The following is a 22,895-nucleotide window of genomic DNA, read 5'->3' as shown; positions in this document are numbered from 1 at the left end:
TAATTGTATATATTTTGTCTATATGTACATATTAATAAATAATTAATTACGCATTATTATTAAGGCCTGCAATACAAAAGGTATTTCTGCCGCCTTCCCATTTTAACAGTTCATGCAGAAGTGTCTCTGTCCCGCCCCCTCTTTCATTGACTCGGGGAATGTAATCTGGCAATAATAGGTGCTACTGACCGCCATCCTTGGAGCTATGGAAATGGACGTAGTCCTAGCTGCAGCAGCAGAACATTCCCATGTGCCATGATGAAACTTTAAAACAGCATGCGAAACAGATAGAGATCTTGGCTTATCCCTGGAAGACCAAGTTTGTACCATTTTGAGGCTAGAAGGGCAAAAGATACCAAGAGAAGCATCAGTTACCCATGTTGTTTCCAGAAGGTCTGGTTCACAGCAAGCGCTTGAAGGTGCTTTTTGTAAATTGACCTGTTTGTTTATTTAATTTTGAAACAAGGACTTTTGCATTCAGTCTGGCTTCAAACTGGCTACATAGCAGAGGACTGTGATGTTCAACTTCTGGTCCTCATACTCCTCCTTCCCAAGTGCAAGGTGCAGAGGTCCTATGCTTACCTTGAGGCTACTCTTATGCGAGCTTTAAAAATTAAAACACCCAGTTCAGCAAGGTGAGATGCTTACCTGAGGCTGGTAAGGGAAGAGGCAGGACTCTGGTATATCAGTCCCCAGAGTCCAAAGCTTCTTCCTTCAACTTTCACTTTCTGTTGAGAACTTCCTAATTGCAAACCTTCTCGTTTGCCTATGGTCATAGCTTTAGATGGGAGCAGACTTGAAATTACAAACCTCTACTGCTATACACTTCTGGATGGAGCAGCACTGTGCCAGGCAGAACATCACACACTCCCACAATGTACAGTTTCTTTAGGCTGTGGCCTTGCCCTTAACATGGGTCCACTTAGATCCTCTTCCTCTCTGTCTGTCTGAGAGTCTCCTATTCCACCTCAGATCCTGATGCTACTCTCCTCCAGCTCCATGGAGCTACTCCATCCAGTCGCGTGCATCGTTTTTCTGCTTTAGAGTAGCTTCTGCTTTTGTAGGCAGGCACAACTGTAGGTAGACCTGTGTGGCTTCTATGAGAAGACAGCGCCCAGCTTCAGATGGTACCTTGCTAGCATCTGCCACCTAGTGTAGAAATGAATGGATCTGGCAAAACGGTAATCGGATGTCTAGCCTGTCCATGTTCTTCCGTGCGAAGGGTACTCTTTAGACATGTTCTGTGTGAACAAGCAGGGTGAGGGATTGGGATTCGTTTCTCATTAGCCCTGCAGATATACAAGAATGCCATGGCTAGGATTTATGACCTGAAGCTAGATGAGGAAGGTGGGAGAGGTGGGAGCATATGGGTGAGTCTTCATGTGGGACCAGGTTGCTTTGCATGATTCTTTGGAGGAGCTGAAGGAAGCATTTGCCTTTGCTTCTCACCATGCCTGTCCTCTAACGTCTGTGCTTGGCTTTAAGTAAATGGTATTGCATGCTGCATAGACATACTTCATTTCTTTTGATTCTGGGATTCCTTTGATTACAGAATGCATTATTGATGCCCTAACAGTGCTGGCAGAGAAAGCACAAGTTAAAATGTGTTGGCAGGAACGCACTTTCTATTTCAGACGTGCTAACCTGTGAAAATATTGCCATCAGAGAATGGAGGGAAAAGGCAGGTACGAAGAATACAGCCAAGTTGGGTGGCTGGGTGGTGGCTGCTGTCAGGATGAGGCATGAGCTTTCGCGAGGCTGGTCTGGTTAGCTTCTTAAAATTCCTGTTTCTGCTTCTAACATTCCTAGTGGGAGACATATGCCATGGAGTTATCTCTCCTGAGGCCATTCCTGCTCTGAAAGGCTGTTGAAATTTCAGGAAAGAAAGGCTTTAGACATATTTAGGTGTTCTCGTTTTATTTCTGTTGCTGTGATAAGAACAGTCTGACCAAAATCAACTTATGAGAGTAAAGGGTTTATTTCATCTTACGATTTTAGATCTTCATTGAGAGAAATTGAGGCAGGAACATGAAGGCAGGCGGGCCTGCTTGCTCTTCCACACAGCGTTACCTCTGACGAAATCACTTGATAGCTAAGGAAGTACAATAGGAACCATGCAACCAGTTTATAGGATGGGCTCTACTCAGCTACATTTCTTAATTAGTTTAGGATCAACTTCCTAGGGAATGGTTCTGCCCACAGTGGGCTGGGCTCTACTACATCAGTTAACAAACACGATAATCCCTCACAGACTGCCCACAAACCAGTCTGATCTGGGAGTTCCTCAATGGAGACTCTCCTGTTGGATGACACAAGGCTTTGTCAGTTTGTCAGCTGACTGGGACACTTAAGCTTCATTTGTTACTCATAAAAACTCTAGCAAGATGCTTATCCTGTTTTAGCCCATTCCTTCCCGGTGAGATGGAGCAACAATGACGCCTGCTCTCAGGTTGTTATGAAACTAAATAAGTAAATTTTTGGCGTGTGGTACACATACTTGTCACGCAGCACATGCTGGCTTTTTTATTTTAAAAAATGGTTATTTAAGATGTGAGGGTTGTTGTTGCCTCCTCAAGATGGAACTGGAGTGGTACTTCTCACTGCCCTGGGCTTTGTGAGGAACAGTGATTGCAGGTGACAGCGTGGTTGACACCTAGGCCTGAATGCTGCTAGAGATCACTCAGCCACAAGGCTTCCAAGGGAACTAGAACCTCCCATGTAAGTTCTTCCCCCATTTTTCCTGTCCTTGGACTAAGTGAAGGATTAGGGACACTAAGGTGTTGTTCCTGGAAAGTGACTCGCACGTCTTGGAAACAGCATCCTCTCTGATTGTCACTGGGGCAAGGGTCACTGGACACCAACAGGATGAGCAGACACATGAAATGTGTCCATGCTGCTGATCTTGGTGATAAGCTGCTAAGTCAGGACTCTTGGCTGCAGGTGTCATTCCTAGTTTGGGTTGTCACGATAGTGACAGTTATGTGTCCTATCACCTATTTGGCTGTGGGTCTTTTGCTTCATTTAGATAGAAGCTCCCTTGGTGCCAGCATCTCTCAGCCTAACTTGGCAGGTTCCCCTGCATTCAGTGTTCCAGTGCTGAGCTCCAAGTACAGTAACTAGGTAGCATTCAGAGGGTCATGATAGAGCTCTGCGTGTTGGAACCCTCTGCTCCTAGTGTAGGTGGAAGCACTAAGTTTGGATGGCTCTCTGGAACTCTTCCTCAGGCTCAGTTCTTTACAGTCCCTGCTCCCAGCTTCTGGAACTATTCAATACTGGTGCTGAATACTGGGCACTCGTGGGGCTGGCAACCCTGGGATTTGTCTGTGATTTGTGTTATCAGCTCACTTTCGTGTGGTAAAGCTAAAGACCACAAGTAGGCAACAGAACCCTCAGTGAGGCTTTAATAGACTTTGGGCTGCAATACCACGAGTGGTGACAACACAGGAAGGTGGACAGAAGGACACTCTGTTGGACAGATGCCAGCACTGTTGCTTTTGTAGACAGTTGTATGTAAGCCCTCGATGCCCTGGCTAGGGAAGCCCCCACCAGATTGAGGATTGTTGTGAGACTGTTGGATGGCTGTGGTGGAGCCGTAAAGAGTCATTTGAAGTTGTCCTGACAAAGCTAGGTCTCAAGTCACAGCGGATGGTTCTGTGACAGGCAAAGTCTCCCAGAACATAGCCAGGGAATAGCCACCATGACAGTTGTGATAGTTCCTGTGACTGCCACAAAATGTCTCAGGGGCATCTGGGACTGGTTCAGGGTCTTATCTGGGCATCAGTCACTATGTCAGTGTCCCTGAACATTCATTCCCAAGGCATTTAAAACAACCCCAGCTGTCAGGATGAACACTCCAGGGACTATTAAGGGATTGTCTGTTTGGACAGCTTTAGTGGTTCCTGTAAAAACAGTGGGGCTGAACTTTAGTTGCCACGGCCCCCGACAGGCCTCTAGGAGTGGCATCGATGTCATTCACAGCCTTGCAGGACTTGGGAAGCAGGAGGAGAACACCAGTGGTTCTGATGTGCCAACATCCCTGCTCAGCCTGGGGTGCTCATCTGTTTCTGCCCTAGGTAGCTGACACTGCAGCCAGGCATGAGGGAAAACTGACAGCTATCGATCAAGCAAGGGAACTGCTTGCAACTCACAGTCATTTAAACAAACAAGCAAGCAAACAAACAAACAAACCTTGACAAGGGCCCGTGTAAAAGATTAGACATGAAATTCGCATTCTTCTTTGGCAGACCTTATCCAGCCATTCCTAAGCCTCAGCCAAGCACCCTTAGGGAAGGATGGGGGCCTCCCTCTCCTCAACCACACACCTGCCCTGCACTGGCAATTCTCATACTTTATGACCATTTCCTTCCTAGCGACACTGCACTGTAACTGTCATCTTACCATCTCTGGGCAGGCTCTGCCTGAAGCCAAAAGCTGTGGAAATGTGGGGCCATAAATGTGAGAGACGAAGGCATGAAGCAGACAGAGATGACATGGTCCCCATAGATGGAATCTTGCCCTGCTGTGCCTCGTTCTCCTAGGGACCTCTTTGTGTTGGGGGAGCTGTGGGTTGGTTCACCCATGTCCTGTCTACCCATGCTGGTCTGAGGGCTGTATTTTGGAGCTACTCCCTGGCTACCTCTAAGCTTGTCTCTTGGTGGTAGATGGGGGGAAGAAGAGGGGCAGGCAGGTGTTGCTTGAATCAGGGTGCACTATCTTTTAATGAGGCAGAGAGGTCTCAGGATCTGCCATCTGCGATCGGGTTAGCCAACAAAGTCACTGATGTGGTTCAGTTTGAGTCTGGAAGCCTGAGGACCAGGAGGCCAAGGATGTTAGTCCTAACTGGAATCAGAAGGCCCAAGAACAAGGAATACCAATATCCCAGGACAGAAGAACATGGATTTCAGCTCATGTGGAGAAAAATTCGCCCCTGGTCTTTTCTTCATTCAGGCCTTTGGACAGGCTGGATGGGGCCCATTCGCCCCAGACACACCCTCAGCAGACACATCCAAATTTAACGTGATTGCCACTGCCTGGGCAGCTCTAAGCCAAGTCAAGCTGCACATGAGATTGACCATCACTCTACCCATGGAGGGATTGTTTCCGTCATAATAGATGCCACAGAGTTCAGAAAGGATAAACTATTGCACTAGGAGATTCTGGGAATGCTTCCTAGAAGGATTGGAGCTTCACACTGAAGAAACAAGTTGAGCTGCTAAGAGACGGAAAGAAATAATAGCACAACAATATGTTTGACTTGTTTTTCTTTAGGCTCTTGGTTTTGTCTAAGTACAGCTCCCACACTGCACAGGGAAAAAAAATCACATTGGTAAATGGAAAAAGTGTTTGACATGATTTTATGAGAGGAAGCAATTGTCTGAGCTTGTAGCCAGCTGCAGATGACTCCAGAGTTTCACAACATCCTTTCTGAAAGGATGTGAGTCCAGTGTCTGTGAGGATCCTGTGGGATAAAACTCAGCCACTCTTCGAGGACTGGCATTGGAGAGGGGTGTTAGTTTCCTGCTATGAACAGCTTCAGGGCGGAGAGTTTATTTTGGTTGATGGTTTCAGAGGGTGTAGTTCCTCGTTCTTGGTCCTGTGTTCTCAGGCAGAGCATTGTGACAGAGAAGTTTCTGCATCTCATGAGATACAGGAAACAGAAGACAAAGGGGATCCTGGGATTAGGCGTGTACTTCAAAAGCATGCCTGAAGCAACCAGCGTTCTCCAATTAGGTCCCATCTTTGAGAGTTTCTACCAGCTTCCCAAACATTGTCAATAGCCCGGGCTCAAATACTCAACACATGAGTGTGCATGTGCGTGCGTGCGTGCGTGTGTGTGTGTGTGTGTGTGTGTGTGTGTGTGTGTGTGTGTGTTGGTGGGAGGTATATTTCACATTCCAACCACAATAGAAAGGTTTATGTGCCATATGGTTCATACCCATTACTCCTATGTGACCTCAGGGGTAGCTATCCCGACTGACAGACTGTACGTTGCAGGACAGACTTTCAGTGGAAAAGCATATACCACAGAGTTAACAGGCTAACCTTAAAACCATGCCCATAGCAACCTGCTTACTCACCTTGATGCAGATGAATTCCACTTTACTTCAGCAGGTAGTTGTTTTAAGCCTTTTATCTCTGGGACAGCAAGGTGATAGCTATTGAGAGGAACATGTTATTCAACTCACGCCACACGTTTTATTGAGCACCTATTTATAGACACCCATTGCTTCCCCGCTTACGCCTTTGATTTCTCCCAATGTGTGTTCACTAGATGCTTCCTGCATCATTGAACCATCTCCAGGGACAGATGGAAATTGGTTAAGTAAATGCCTCAGTTCTCTTTCCCTCAGAAGCAAGATCTGAAATGTTTTATCCAGTCTTCAGAAGGCCCTCTGGAGTGAGTTCCAGGCTCTTGTAGGATGACTTGCATTCACTCCTGAGCACATTTCTCTGTAGCACAGTTAGGGCATTGATTTCAGGCGCTGCCAGCACTGCTAGTTCTAAGCACCGAGAAGTTCCCAGGGAGCCAAAGTTTCACTCAGTGTTTTAACCACATTATCTTGTTGATTGCAATTTGGAGTAGGGTTTTTTTTTTTAATAATCTTGATTTTGAGGATGAAAAACATGAGGTGTATATTGATTAAATAGCTCACCAGAGTCCCACTGTGGCTTCTAACTCAGGTGCACTTCTAATTATAAGTCTTATTGTAAGAGTACGGGATCTAGCAAGACAATCTCACTATTGTACAGCATCCAGTGTCTGCTTGCTTATCTGTCTGCCTGCCTGTCTGTCTTATTTTTATTGTTTGAGAATTTTATGCATTTAAGGTATTTGGCTCAAACCTCGAATTCCTTCCCCTCTAATTCCTCTTCTATTCACCAAGTACCTTTCCTTCCCAACTTCATGTCTTCATGTGCTCACTCTTACACACACAGAGACACAGCCACAGCCACAGCCACAGCCACAGCCACACACACACACACACACACACACACACACACACACACACACACTGTGTGTGTGTGTGTGTGTATTGTCTTTATGTGCACTACTATAGGTCCATATCCTGGACCACGAGTAGCCTTTCAGAAGCCATATCCTTGAAGAAAACTTACTTTCCTTCTCCCTGTAGCCATCAGTCGCCAGTAGCTCCTCAGCTAGGGGTGGGACTTCATGAGCCCCTCCTTTGTCCATGCTGGGCTTTCAGCTAACTTGGTTTTGCTTATACTTGGTCATGCTGTCAGAATCAGTGTGAGTTCATGTGTGCAGCTGCCTTTTCATGTCCAGAAAGCAGAAGCCTGTTTTTCTGCAGACATCTGCTACTTCTGGCACTTATGGTAGTCCCAGGTCCGTAGGGTAGGGAATGTGGTATTGATGTCCCATGTAGAACTGAGCACACTTTCTTGGTCTTGTATTTTCTGCTTGTTGACGGTTGTGTGTCTCTGTTAACCAGTATATACTACAAAGAGAAGGCTCTCTGATGATGTTTGAGAGATAAACTAGTATATGGGCATAAGGCAAAGAACGTGGGGTAGGGGCGGCAGAAGTAGTTTAATGCTGTGTCCATATAGAAGAATCATAGTATTGGGTTCTGCCCTGGGACCCGTGATCTAGCTGGAACCTAGATTTTAACTATTCTACAGTACTAGGAGTGAGTTCTGAGTGTCTTGACCCCTCTGAAAAGAAATGATCTCTGAAACAGAATCGATCTCAGAGGGTAACATGGTCTTAATGTGTGTGCTTAGCTCAGAGCACTGTGGGAGCCATCTTGGCCTGTACATAGATGCTGACCCCACCTTAGGAGGTCATCACCAAGGCATCGGAGTGTCACACCTCACACAGCTCTTTCACACTCATCTCTGGAGGTTCATAGTGTGCACGGATGTGGGCCCAGGCTGGAATTACGGCTCTGTTTCACAAACAAGGACCTAAGAGCCTGAGAGGCCAACTTATACACATGGGATTCTGGTGTCAAAGGCTGAGGCAGGTGAATGGACAAAGAGCCATGGGACTCCTGTAGCAGCTTGTGGAAGACTGTTTAGAGGAAGTATGGCTGCAGTTTATTTATGTCTTTATTATATTAACGTTTCTGGCGACTCTCATGTATCCCAGGCTAGCCTCAGAGAGTCTCATGTATCCCAGGCTAGCCTCAGATTCCTCATGCAATCCAGGATGACCTTGAACTTTCTGATCCTCTTGCCTTTATCTCCAGAGTGCCGAGATTAGAGTGCACATCCACACCTCATTTACAGTGCCGAGGATCTAACCCAACATTTCGTGCATATTAGGCAAACACTCTACCAACCAAGCTACCTTCCCAGGGCAAGCCATTGAGCCTGCGTCCAGAACCTGGCTCTCCTATGCCCTGACTCGGGCACATTATTTTTTGTTTCCGAGTCTTGATTTTTCTCTTCTGTAAAGATGGCTCATTAGCTGGCTTGCAGGACTTTCGAAAGGGTGAAGTTGGCACCAGTTGGGAAGAAACACTGCAGGAATCACTGTGACAGTTGTCATCCTGGCTGTGCTGTCTGCGTGCAAGGCTTCATTTCTTCCTCCTGACTTGTAGCCATACTCATCGGTGTCCTAAGCTCATGTTTGCATGCTGCCCAGTTAGTTTTTAAGAATTTCTTACATTTAGTCATGCACTTGTGTACGTGTGTATGTAACATGCCATTGCATGCTGATGGAAGTCAGAGAACATCTTGGGAGAGCTGGTTCTTTTTTCCCACGTAGGCCCCTTGAATTTAAGTTGTCAGGCTTGGTGGCAAGGTGAGGCCAAAGAGGCTAGCAAGTGCCATTTCAGTGATTTCTGTTCTTTTCATGGAGCAGGGCTTTTAAAACTTTGTTCATGCACAACTTTCTTTCATGTGAGAAATTTTAACACAACCTCTTTCTTGTAGGCTTATAAAGTATATATACAGGCAAAAACCATATATTTAGTCTTAAATGACCATTTATTAAAGAGGAATCAATTATGCATACTAATGAGATGGATATACTTGTTTATTTTTTTACATGAATAAGTCTTGCCTGAATACCTGAGACTGAAAGAGATCATCTTTAGTATTTTTCAGAGCTCATCCATGCTTCAGTTTTATAATTATCAACTCAAAGAATAGGAGGGGATGGGGGGCAAAGTTTAGAGCAGAGACTGAAGGAATGGCCATTCAGAGCCTGTCCCATATGTGAATATATACACACACACACACACACACACACACACACACACACACACACACACACACATATACAGCCACCAAAACTAGATAAGATTGATGAAGCTAAGAAGTGCACGCTGACAGGAACCTGATGTAGATCTCTCCTGAGAGACACATCCAGAGCATGTCCAATACAGAGGTCAGTGCTAGCAGCAAACCACCGAACTAAGAATGGGACCCCCGTTGGAGGAATTAGAGAAGGGATTGAAAGAACTGAAGGGGCTTGCGACCCCATAAGAACAACAAGGCCAGCCAACCAGAGCTTCCACGGACTAAACCACTTCGCAAAGACTATACATGGACTGACCCAGGGCTCCAATTGTGTAGGTAGCAGAGGACAGCCTTGTTGGGGCACCAGTGGAAGGGGAAGCCTTGGTTCTGCTAAGACTGAACTCCCATTGCAGGGGAATGGCAGGGGGTGATAAGGGGGGTGGATGGGGGGAAACACCCTTATGGGGGAGGGGGAGGGATAGGGGGTTTATGGACAGGAAACCAGGAAAGGGAATAACATTTGAAATGTAAATAAGGAAATATATCTGATAAAAAAATGGTGTTTCTCATGGGTACATGGTGCAAAATAGAATATTTTGACCATTTCAAATCAATGGACATTCCGTCCTGATCCTCAGTCAAAATTCATGCAACCTGTTCTCTGAAACCCAAATCAGCAACTTGAGCAGTTTTTAAAAGTCAAACATTCTAATTCCAAAGACAGGCTAATTTGATGCCTACATGCTGAGAGACGACTGTCAGGAAATAGCGAAGTCCTTGTTTTCCGTAATAAAAATCATTATAGTTCTGTAAGCCTGCTGTCATTCATAGAGTACAGGAGCCTTGTCCGAGCTGAGGTGTATTAGGAGCCTTCATCAGTGCGAGGGCTTGCACAGTGCAAATCGTGCCCACTGCATGATCAGAGCTGAGGATGAAGAAAAGTCGTACACGGAGACAAGGGTGAGGTCTGCTAGGTTCGTCCTTGTGCACTCGGTTTGTAGTTCACCCTTGATAGTTGGGTGTTCAGAAACTTACTGTTGCTAGCTTTTGCCTTGCCCCCATAGAGACTACCCACATTTAAATAGCTTTTGTTCCAGAGCACCAAGAAGCCACTGGGGGTGGAGAGGTGGGAGATGACACCATCAGATTTCTAAAAATTTTATCCTGCACATCAACTTGATTAGAAGGTGGAATCTTGGGGCTGGAGTGATGCCTCAGCAGTTAAGAGCTCTTACTGCTCTCATAGAGGACCTACGTTCAGTTCCCAGCATCCACACCTGGAGGCTCACAGCCTGTAACTCCTGCTCCAAAGAATTCATTGTCCCCTTCTGTCCTGGACTTTGAAAGCACATGTATTCCTCTGCATATGTCATACAGACATATTCATATACATGTAATTAAGACCCTCTCTAAAAAAGCCAAGATGTAAGTCTTACTTGCATATGGGTTTTTAAAAGACCAACACCATCTGTGACTACTGGGAAACTGAACAGTGTGTGGAAGTTTGATGTTGTCAACAGTGCTTGATGCTGACTGGAGCTGCGTGGAATTCACATGGATTCCATGCCTCCCTCCCCCTGTTTTTGTATGTTAAAATGAGTGGAAGGGAGAGAGTGGTTTCATTGTGGAAGAGTTGATTTAGTACTGAGGTTAGGTCAGTTGCAGTAGCTCAGATGACCACACTTGGGGGCTTGGTCCAGGGCATCAGAGGAGTTAGGGCCACAGCTAAGTGGGCAGTGCCCCTACGTGGGCAGGATGGAGTCTAGAGTTTCTGGCCTTGGATGGGGATCTCTGAGCTAGTGACCCAGGAGAAGCACCAAGCAGGCCCCATGGTTCATGGTAGTTTACAGACCCATCTTTCTTTCCCTTCTATCTTACAAATGTTGAAGCTACTTCCTTGTGCAGTGTCTTCCGTTATAGACTTCCTGCGCTCAGTACGTGCAGTGATTAATTAAGCTTTAGTATGCTTGCATTAATCCCAGTCCTTTCCCAGCTTCACAGGGGCTGTCCTGAGATATGTAGTCTCATTGTCATCTGCCTTCTTCCCGGGACAGGTTCCTCTGCTTTCCAGGAGACACACAGCTGAACGTGTCTGTCTGTCTGTCTGTCTATCATACTTGCCGCACACTGTTAGTTCATGTTTTAGGAGCCTGGGCCTAGGGAAGTTAATGACTTGTAAATTGCTCTCCAAAGCTGAGCCAGAAATAGAAGGCAAGAACGTTCCTGAACAGCCTTGCACGGAGCTGCTCTGATGGAGGTGTCAGCCCCACCGTGGGGAGTGACGCGTGCTAGCTGTCTACCCTCACATGCTGACTGGTCACTCTGGGGAGCCAGAGCCCTGCTAATGAGGACTCCGCCTCCATTGGTTGGATACAGACTTTCTTGCTTACCCCATCCTCCAACCCCGTGCTGACTGTGTCACCTTTTCTCCCTACACTGTTCAGGTCATTTTCGGATGTGAGACATGAGATCTTCAGCCTCCCGGCTCTCCAGTTTTTCCTCAAGAGATTCACTATGGAATCGGTGAGTGGTCCCTGGCCCACTCTGTCTGGGGAACATGCTGATGTTGCAGGGTGGGTTGGAAGCAGCGTCAGTACAAACACCCATGACCACAATTCTTTTGGTATTTGGGGCACGATAGACCTCTAAAATTTCTCTCTCTCTCTTTTTTTTTTACATTTATTAATTTATGCATGTGTTATTTTATGACGTACATGTAGATGTCAGAGGATAAGTTTTGGGGTTGGTCTTCTCCTTCCACCACGTAGATTCTTGGAATCCAGCTTAGATTCTTGGACCCAGGAACAAACACCCTTACCTACCAAGCCATCTCCACCCTCTTTGCTTGTTGAGACAGGATCTCCTGTAGCCCGAGGCTGGTTTTGACTGGAACAAGTAGCTGGGGTTGACTTTGAACTTCTGATCCTTCCTCTTAACTGCACCTCTTCACTGCAGGGGTTCCAGGCGTCACTGCCATGCCTGATTGATGGGGGTGGCACCAGGTCTTCGTGCATGGTAGGCAAGCACTCAACCAACTGTGCTCCATGTCAGCCTTTCCACACCGTTCGGATTCATCACCTGTTGAGTTTAGTCCTAAGGAAGTGCGTGGTGAGGGAGAGGGGGAGGGGCAGGAATTGTATCAGAAAGTGGTCGGGAACGTTCTGTATACTGTATACTGTATTCTGTATACTGCTCTAGTCAGTTGCACTTCTTTGGAGATGGTTACATCCTGTCCACCCATCTGTCCTGCTGGGTAGGAATGATTGCACTGGCAAATAGCTCTCCCAGCTGGATTTTAAGTCATTTTCTCTGGCCCTGTGCCCCCCCCCCCCAGTCTACATCATTCTGTTATGAAAGGTTTACCAATTTGGCAGCTGGGAATACTGAGTCCTAGAATTGGGGCGGATAAGGAGAGGCCAAGAAGTTCAGCTTTAGTGGTCCATTATAAGTCTGACTGCTCAGGAAGTGCATCAAGAAGTGTGTAAAATCATGAGGGTTGACTGGCACGGGTTGGTTTTCTGTGACTGGTGTGGCCTGGAAGTCAGTGCTGTGAGAGGAGTGCATGCTAGTACTGGCGGGAGTGGCTGGTTCCTGGCCCGGGTTCAGGTTTGTATGATCTTAGTTGAGCCATCGACCTTATCTCTTACTTCTGCTCTCTTATCTAGGAAAGGGGCAGGATAAACATTTATGTTTCAGATTTTTTTGGCACAGGCTAGAAAAGTTACGCAATCAAGTGTGTGGATAAGGTAGGTACACAGAATGCAACAATTATTTCCTTTATAGGCTAAAAACAAATCTTAAGGATGGTTGGATAAGCAAAAATATTCTAAATGGAGAGCTAGGAAGATGGCCCAGTTAGTAAAATTGGGTCCCTGTGCAAGCCTGAGGACCCAGATCTCCAGCACCCATAAAAGCTGGGCAGGACCAAAGTAGTATGAGTCTGCAACTCTAGCGCTAGGTGGATGGGGGTTGGCCGGATGAGGATTGGTGGTGGTGGTGGTGGGGTGGTGGTGTTGGGGCGGTGGTGGTGGTGATGGTGGGGGGGTGGGGGGGCGGTGGGGGGGTGGTGGTGGTGGTGGTGATTTTGTTGTTGGTGGTGGTGATGGTTGTGGTGTTGGTGTTGGTGGTGGATATTTATTTGAAGCTTTCTGGCCAGCCAATCTAGACAAATATAAGCCAGATTCATTAAGAGACGTTGGGCATAAAGCTGTGGTATCTGCAGGTACATGCTTCACACACACACACACACACACACACACACACACACACACACACACACACACTCTGAATGGGTGGGAGAAGTGAGCGAGGAATCAAAACTGAGGCTTTGGATGTGACCCAGACATGAGGTGACAAGAGCCTGCTTCCGAGGAAACAAGGCTGTAGGTGCCTGCTTTCATAGTTCATCTATTACAAATAGATTTTTCAAATCCCGTTGTTTTATTATGTTTTGTTTGTGAAGTCAAGAGTACCTTACAAAGTGGTATTAATTTTGTAGGTATCCTCTTAAGGCATTATGAATTGTACTGTAGTTGTAAGAAGTCGTGGCATTGTTGGACTTAGGTTTTGCTATGAATACTCTAAAACCCAAGGGGCCCTGGGCTTTGAAAACATAGGAAATGGGGCTGGAGATGGACTCAGCAGTTAAAGCACTTGCTGTGAGAGCGTCAGGATTGCAGGTCAGATCCTAGAGCCCAGGTGAGTGTTAGGTGGGTGTGGTACTCTGTGGGTGATTCTGGCCTTGGAAAATGGAAACAGGATCCTTGGAACAAGCTGACTACCAAGACTAAGTAAGCACTTGGTGAAAGGACTCCTGACATTAATCACACACACACACACAAACGCACGCACGCACGCACGCACGCACGCACGCACACACATATGAGAAAAAATACAGTGTACACTTTCTTTTCTAAAAGTTTAGACACAGATAGTAGAGCGAACCGCAGTGATCTGTGAGGTCTTTCCTTGTTTCTCTGCTGTGTGACTTCCCATATCCAAGGCTCTTATTGTGCCATGCCAGCTGCTTCTTCCCTGGCCATCAGACCAGAGGCAAATAAACAAACAAACCAAGAAGAAAGGCAGGGTATATGCTGCTTCTGCATGTATCTTGTTGGCCAAAGTTTAATCCTGTGTTTAGAATTAGTTGCAAAAAAAACTTGGTTAAAATATAATCTTTATTCAGTGAGAGTATGCTCACCAGCCTGTGTTGTTAGCATAGAAGGAGGGAAGGAACCCTAGAAGACCCATCTTTGAGTACGCTACTTCTCACTCAGTGACTGCTGCTGAGAAGATATTCTCTTAGCCAGACTGCTGGCGTCCTAATTGCTGGACACAACTCAGGTGACCTTGACAATCTCCTGATCCCTCTGGACTTCAGCATTTTTTATCTGTGAAGCCCATCCATACAGCTCCACTAAGCGTTCTTGTGAACAGTGAATGAGCAGAAGCAAGCCCTAGCCCTGTGCCTGGTGTCTTCAGTCTGTGGTGATGCTTAACGCCCCTCCACCATGCACGCCTGCCTTCTCCTGCCTCTCCTACTATCACCACTGCTGTTGCTGCTGCTGTAGCGTCCACTGCTCCCATTCTCACCGTCCTGACACTTCCATCAGTGCCGTGGCTCCTCCCTCTATGCCTTCCACTTCCTGGTGCAGTGCTACTTCTCATACCCCGTGCGCCCTGACATAGATTTCCTGCCTTTGAGTCTCAGTGTATAGTAAGCCTCCATTCTGAAGACAAGAGGGAGACAGTGGCTGGAACGGAGCAGATGTGACAGGCATGGTGCAAGTGCTGGCTTCTTCATGTGTAAAATTCCACTTAAGACAGACGGTTCTGTGTGTTTAACTTCTACTCTAGGAAAACATGTCCTTAAGGGTACACCGATGTCTTAATTGGTAAAGTGTGTGCTGTGTGAGCCTGAGGGTCTGAGTTTAAGTTCCTGAAACCAGATGAGAAGGCCAGGCGTAGTGGCACATATGTCTGTCACCTCAGTGCTCAGGAGGCAGACACAGCCAATCTATCTCTACTATGAGTTCCGGGTTTAGTGAGAGACCCTGACTCAAAAATTCAGGTGGAGAGCAATTGAGGGAGACTAAATCATGAACCTCTGGCCTACATACAGATGTACACACATGTGTGTCCCTGTGCACACATTACGTGTACCTCAGCTGCCAAGCGATGGGACCTGAGTGGCGTCACACAGGTGCTTGCAAAGCTCGTGCTCTGGACTGTGATCCGAAGACTTGGATATCTATTACTTAGTTCCTTCTCTCAGTGAAGGGACAAAATCTCCTGCATATTCCCGAGGACCTAGGAACTGGGATGCAGGGCACATGCAGATGATGCAGCCTGTCTTGTGGAGCGCTGTCTCCAAGAGATGAGCACCAGAGTCTTCAGATTAGGTTCAGGGATGCCCTGGGGCCACAGGGTGGGGCTGGAAGCCAGCCTAACCAGTCCACTGAGTGACTGACCGGTAGAGAAAATTTCCCACATTTGCGGGTAGTCCGGCCACGTGTGGCCCATGTTCAGCCATATAAAGCAGCCTTCTCTACCCCGGAAGGGGTCAGCTTTTCTTGTCTTGTCTGTCGCTGTCACAGTTAGGAGCTGCCTGGCACTCCAAGCAGGCTGCACCCTAGCTGAGAATTCAGTGTGGAAAAGGCAAGAATAGGAGTGGAGACTTCCTAAATTAGTCAAGACTGTGAATGAAGGAGCGAATGAATAAGATCATCCCCCCGCCCCCACCCCCGGCGGTGCAGGTGTCATGGCTGGAGAAGTGTGATGGGAAAGGAACGAGAGTGTCCCTGTTTGACACTGTGATGACCCCAGGAAGGCAGGAAAGCAGCCCACTGGACCGAGGGGGATTCAGAAACCAGCTGGCATTGCTTCTAGGGTTTTCCTCCGTACATACAAATGACCTAACTTCAGCTTGCAACCGTCCAAAGCCAAGCCCTGGGAAAGTCCTCTGCCTTCCAAATGTCAGAGCAGACTCTGTCGCTGTCCTGCTGCCGGCTGCTAGCCTGAATTGAATTTCCCTGCATCCAGCTGATGTCCCTTTTTGACCACAGGGCAGGGGGTCAGGAATGTGTGCTGCACATGGGCAGGAAACGTGTCCCAGAAGCCAAACACAAGACTGACCTTTCAACTCTGCATTTCTAACATAGCTGAAAGGGTCAGGATGCCTTAGGGGTCTGGGTGGGAAAGAAAAAGAAACGCGTGATAGAAAAACAGTTTGTAAGTTCCATTGTGAAGGGCCTTTCGATCTAATTGAAGTCGTCTAAAATTCCTTAGGCTACTTTTCAGTTTTGGCTGTTCCTCAGTTACAGTATTCTCCCCAAACTGAGAGCAGGCAAAGTATGATCCTGTTCCCCCTCCCTCCCTGCCTCCCTCCCTCCTTCCCTCCCTCTCTCCACCCTCCTTCTCTCTTTCCCTTTTAGAAAGTAGAAAGCTGCAACATGCTGGGCCCTGTGCAGACTCCTGGAAATAAGAGAGAAGCGCCAAGGGCCAAGCCTCTGTGAGCATCACTTATGCTCAGTTGTTGCTTCAAAAGCCTACATTTTCTCTTTTTGTTAACATATGTAATAATGGGTTTCATTCAGGCATTTTCATATACAAAACTCCCTGTATAATGGTCATTTTCAGACTACAAGACTACCCCCCCCTCCATTCTTCCTCACCTCTCTTCACAGTGACTTCTTCCTCCCACAGCAAAGCCCCTTCTGCTTCTGTGTGTGTGTGTGCGTGTGCATGTGAGTATGTACATATTGTGTGAATGCATTATTGTGTGTATGTGTAAATATGTGTATGTGTGTGTGTACATATATGTGTGTGAATGTGTATTTTGTGTGTGAGTGTATGTGTGAATGTGTGTATGTGTGTATATATAAAATATACCAAGTCCTGTTTTCTCAGGGATCTTAGTAGCATAGATTTGGTTCTACCTCCCAGACTCTTGCTTCTGTTTTGATTTTCCTTGTGTGGAAGCAAGTGCTGTGTCACTAAGATTCTTCCGAGCAACCTCTTGAAAGTGCAGGAAAGATGGCTCAGTAGTTAAGAGCACTGCCTGCTCTTCCAGAGGACTGGGTTCAATAGCCAGCACCTATATGGCAGGTCACAAATGCCTGCAACTCCAAATCCAGGACACCCAACACCGTCACACAGACATACATGCAGGAAAAACAGCAAAACGCATAAATGCACATGAAGTAAAAATTAAATTAAAAAGAGATGTTTTCTCAAAAAAAAAAAGAAGAAAGAAAAGAAAAAGAAATACTCCATCCTTCATTTTTTTCTCACCTGCTCACTCCACACGGGACTTTCTGAGACCCACCGTGAAGTGGCAGGAACTGTACCAGCTGCTGGGATACGAAGATGACTGACACACGCTTCCATTTATTGGAACTCAGAGGTAGGACAGCACAGTGAGCTTCCTCGGGCTGTTGAAGTCCCCGCAGGTTGGTTTTAGCCAACAGAGATGGTCCTGTTCTGCATTTCAGAAGGCAGGGGTCAGTAGGTCATAGTCTCTGAGGCCTGCAGAGAGATGCCCTCCTTGCTTTACCCCCAGCTTCTGAATTTGCTGTCTGACCTTGGTGCTTCTGGGCTGGCAGTTATGCTACCTGTTTCTGCAACAGAGTAAGTCTTTTCTCCTTCCTGTAAGAACTGCAGTCATGCTAGACTTAGGGTGCTTTCTGCTTCCCTGTGGCCTCACCTAAATGTATACCTGATTCTACCTGCAAAAATCCTGGCTTTTGTTGTTGTTGTTTGTTTGTTTGTATGTTTATTTGCTTTTTGAGATAGGGTCTTATTAGCCCAGGCTGCCCTGAATTTGTTATGGAGCTAAAGTTTGGCCTTTGGACCCCTGGTCTTTCTGGTTTTACCTCCCAGGTATTAGGATTACAGGTGAATGGCAGCACGCACAGCTTAAAGATCCTGGTTTCAAATGAATGGTCACATTCATGAATGCTGATAGTTGAGACTTAACTTTTATGGGGCAATACAGCATATTACAACATCATTCATGATGTGGTGTGAGGCTCTGACATCTGGGTTACCACCCTACCCTCTTTCAGTGCTGTCTTTATAGGTAAAGGGTACACGTCCATCTGGAGAGAGGCACCATTGATCACTTGGATGGGTGTTTCTGATTTCTAGCTGGGAACTTGACTGGTGAATGTTCCCTCATGCATTAGCAGGAAGTCCCTGTGGGATTCCATGCTGGTAGGAGGGCTCCTCCCTAGCTGCTGTCACCAGTGTGGTTTCCTAGGCTGGTAGATTCCCTACCGACAATGCAGGCTGGTTGTGTGACCTGGGCACATTTCCTTGCCAGTCTGCCCTGGGCATCTTATCTGTCCTTTGATGCTAGGGGTCTTTGTGAGGGAAGCTAGAATCAAGCAATGTTGGAAGGATTACCTGGCCCATAGTAAGCAAGCATTAGCTCCCTGCACTGGGATATGCCAAGATGTACTATGTCCCCACCCCCAGCCCCAAAAGTCATCAGTCTAGCCCTATTCAGTGTAAGTCCCATAGTAAAGGCCCAAAAGGCCCAAGTTCACACTGTTGGGACTTTCATCCTCAAAGCATTTTGCCATCACTTCCCTCAGGAATGTGTATTAGTCACTTTAATTGTTGATGTGACAAAGTCCTTCATAAACGCAGCTTAAGGAGGGAAGGATTTCACAGGTCACACGCACAGGCCCTCATTGTGGGGAAGGCACGGCAGCATTGGGGTGGGGCTGTGGACACATTGCATCTGTGTCAGGAAGCAGAGAGATGAATGCTGGCTCTCGGCTCACCTTCTTTTTGTTCAGTCCAAGTTCTCAGCTCATGGGATGGTTCTGAAGGCCACATTTAGGGGAGGTCTTTCATCCTCCATTAACCCAATCTGGAAGCTCCCCCACAGACATACCCAGAAGTCTGTCTCCTACTGATTTTAAATCATAATCAAGTCAGCAGTCAAGACTGACCAGCACAAATCCCCCTTCATTAACACCGAAAGCTACCTCTCACAAAGATGTCGGGAGGGGCCGGGGGAGCAGCATTTCAAATGGGCTACAGTTACAAACCAGGTAAAAGGCTGTCCCTGCAATGGGTGAAAAACAGATCGAGCAATGAGATTGCATGTATGCCTGCATGACAGAAGAGGGCATCAGATCCCATTAGAGATAGTAGTAAGCCACCAGGTGGGTGCTCGGAATTGAACTCAGATCCTCTGGAAGAGCAGCCAGTGCTCTTAACTACTGAGCCATCCCGGCAACCTCTAAGATTTATTTATTTATTTTATGTAAATGAGTGCTCTGTCTGCATGTATACCTGCAGGCCAAAAGAGGGCATCAGAACTCATTACAGATGGTTGTAAGCCACCATGTGGTTGCTGAGAATTGAAAGGATTCCCTGACCCATACATAGTAAGCAAGCCAGGGCTTTTAACCACTGAGCCATCTCTCCAGCCTCCTGATGATCACTTTTTAAAGTTAGGAGAATAACATGGCATCTGGACTGTTGTGTAAAGGTAAGGAGTTTTATTCTGAGGGATGTGACCTAGTTCCTGTGCATCTCAGGCTCCTCCTCTGAGGGTAGGGACAGGACAGTGGCAATCAGTCATGTCCCTCAGCCATTGGCTTGCTCTGAGAATTAGATGGGAAGCAGCTTATGAAGCTCAGGCCTAGCATCTGACATGTATTAGGAGCTTACTAAATGTTAATGGCTACTGATCCTCTACTTAAGCCACGGCACACTGTTCCTAGGGAAAGATTGGAAACACACACATCTTCTCCCTACTCAGTGTCTTATTTGAAGGGACTAGCTTGCTGTCACTCAGCAAACGTTAGCTGAGAAGCCAAGTGGAACCTGAGATAGGTAGCCACAGGAAGTAGAATGCAAACACTATGCACTGGGGAGGGCAGCTCAGGCTCAGCCTTCATAGCCTTGACCTGGCTCTCAGACATCTATTATCAGAGAGCCCCCCACTATGTAAAGCCTTTGTGAGGAGGAGTTCTTAGTGACCAGCTAAATTGAGTGCCACTGGGGAAGACTGTTAGAGGCAAGTGAGTCAAGAAAAATGACAGGCCAGGCTTATGACAACACCGCCATGTCTCATCTTGCCATTACCTTCCTCCTGTCCCAGTACCTACCCAACGTATGACAGGACAGGGATGGAACCAAAATTCTTTCACATCTCAAAGGTGTGACACTCGACATATTTCCTCGGGCTGGTACCAGTCAATGCTTTTTTTCAAAAAAAAAAAACGATTACAACTTTTAAATTGTGGTAAATTATACATAAGAAAATGGTCACTTGTTTTTAAGGACATACTTCTCTACTAATAAGTGCAGTCACGCTGCTGTAAAACTGTCACCACTCCCCATTTCTAGAATGTCTGAAGCTTGCAAAACTGAATTTCTGGGGCTGGGGTGTGGTTTAGTGGGAAAGCACTTTTCCTGGCACATGCAAGGCCCTGGGTTTGGTGGTGCAACTGTAAAACAGCCAAAGGCAAACAGACACAGCCTTCCAGCCTTTGCCACTCTGTATCCATCGAATGCTAGCTCCACATTCTTTCTCACTCAACCTTTGGCAACCTCCAGTTTGCTTTCTATCCATGAATCTGTGCATCCAAGGTAACTTGTATAAACAGCATTATATGATATTTGCTCTTTTTTGTGATGAATTTCACTTAAAATAGTGTTTTCAAGACTCATTAATGTTCCAGAATGGCCAGAATTCCCCGTGTGTGTGTGTGTGTGTGTGTGTGTGTGTGTGTGTGCGCGCGCGCGCGCGCGCGCGCACGCGTTCCTGTGTTCATGTGCGTGTGGTGATCTTTTCTTCATCCACCATTCATTCATTCACAGACAGTGGGTTATTTGCACCCATTCTGAGTAACTTCGCTGTGAACTGGGATGTACAAATATCTGTTGGAGTCTCTCCTTCTAGTTCTTTTGGGTGTATGCACAGAAGTGGATTGCTGGGTTGGGTGGTAATTCTATGCTAGTTGTCTCGAGAAGCCACTCTGCTGTTTTCCATAGCAGACACACGGATGGCGTTTCCGCCAGCGAAGGGAAGGGCTCCTAGCTTCCCTACTCATTGCCATTCCTTGTAAATTTCTGCTTTCATGATAGTAGCCATTCTCACAGGTATGGAGGCTTTCAGCTGGAACAAAGCAGCCAGCTTCTTACTTCTCTTATGTTGTCTAGACCAATTAAGTAATTCTGGCCATTTATTTAAGCCCTAGGCATGGAGAATAATAGACCTAAGTAATTGTTGTATGCTTCCTGCCTTCAAGACATTCAGGGTGTGTTGGAGAAAATAAATATGCAAATAGGTGATTTCAGACCAGTATAATAGGGTTGATAATATATCCTAGTGGGCTAATAATTTATACATTCTTATGCCTTGAATGGAGGAAGAAAAAAGGCAGCAAATGCTGACTGAGTTTTGTGCCTTGGTGTGAAGCATGTGAAATTCCGAATTTAACTCTGACTTAAGAGTCCCAGAATGCTTAGTCTGGAAGGAATTTCCCGTAATTTCTACGATCATAGACACGTTGGCCTGTTGCATCTGCTAGCCATGTGTTCTTACAGTGCATCTAATGGATGGAGAGAGCGCATTTTTAATATCTGTTTAATTTTAATGAATTTACGTTTACATTTGAATGAGCCATATTTGTGGCTGCTGTGTTGGATCCTACAGCAAACAGACACATCCTCTGCCTTCTTGCAGGCTTGAGTGGGCCTTGCACCACCTGGGGAGCTAGTGACCAAGAGGCTTTCCCGTGCCTCCCTCTGGTATGTCTGGTTCTTTAGGTTTGTAGTAGAGCCAGGAATCTGCACGTAATCACCGCATGTGAGTCAGATACAAGGGCCATCTGAGAAGTGCCTCCTAGCCCTCAACTTCTGTATCTTTTCGTGAAATGCAAGGTAAGATTTGCTTTTCTACTAGCTGGAGTCATATATTGCATTAACAGTTTCTGAGCAACCACATGGGATATGGAACGGTGGTCCTGTAAGAGTAGGGCATGTTACGATTGTCACATCCTGTCACTGTGCTGTGCATGCACGTGTGGGTGCTGATGCTGTAAGCAGACCCCCTGCATAGCCAGTCGTGTTAAAGAACAGCACATACCATGATGTGCTTCCTACTAGACGGAGATAATGAAGCTTGCACTATTTGTTTATATATTTACTACACTCTTTATGACTATTTTAGAGTGACCTACTATTACCAAGAGAAACATTCTGCCATCACAGAATCTTGAGTGTTCGGCCTACAGCAGGCTTGCACATCTCACATTTATTGTGCCTCTTGACTGCTTCTGGAGGCCATGGCCAGTGCCTACTGACATACCATCTGGGTTTGTGTGAGTTTGATGTTTGCACAACAGCAAAATGGCCTTATGACACAGTGTATATGCATCTCTGTCAGACATGCTAGCACTAATGTAAAAGCAAATGATTACCTGTGGGCAGGCAAGATGAAGCACAATTAATGCATTAGTCAGCTAGTTTTCTTACACGGGCCCTTTAACCAGACATCTTGGCATCAAAAAATGGGATTGCCAGCAGTAATTAAGAGCACTCAGTACTGACCTGGTTGTGAATGCTGAGTCCACCTGAGACCTCACTTGGTATTTCTAGGCCCCTTTCTTAATCCATCAAGTGGGTGTAGCACTGTCCCTCGCCTAAGAAAACACATGCCA

General features: G+C 46.5%; 1 protein-coding gene across 16 annotated transcripts in view; it reads left to right on the top strand.

Annotated features, from left to right (window-relative positions):
* Asap1 (ArfGAP with SH3 domain, ankyrin repeat and PH domain 1) overlaps window positions 1-22,895 on the top strand; it is a 299,561-nt gene that overhangs the window by 22,756 nt on the left and 253,910 nt on the right. For all 16 annotated transcript variants that reach the window (XR_015624060.1, XR_015624059.1, XR_015624061.1 and 13 more), the window contains 1 exon segment: window positions 11,655-11,733. Coding sequence is in view for 13 of the 16 variants with exons in the window: in XM_087557331.1 (XP_087413457.1) it covers window positions 11,675-11,733 (59 nt within the window). In the remaining 3 variants the exon portion in view is untranslated.

The sequence above is a fragment of the Rattus norvegicus genome, chromosome 7 (genome assembly GCF_021556685.1).
Source record: "Rattus norvegicus strain SHRSP/BbbUtx chromosome 7, alternate assembly SHRSP_T2T, whole genome shotgun sequence".
In the NCBI taxonomy this organism is placed as follows: Eukaryota; Metazoa; Chordata; class Mammalia; order Rodentia; family Muridae; genus Rattus; species Rattus norvegicus.
Note: the sequence above shows the minus strand (reverse complement) of the source record. Positions and strands in the feature narration are given on the sequence as shown.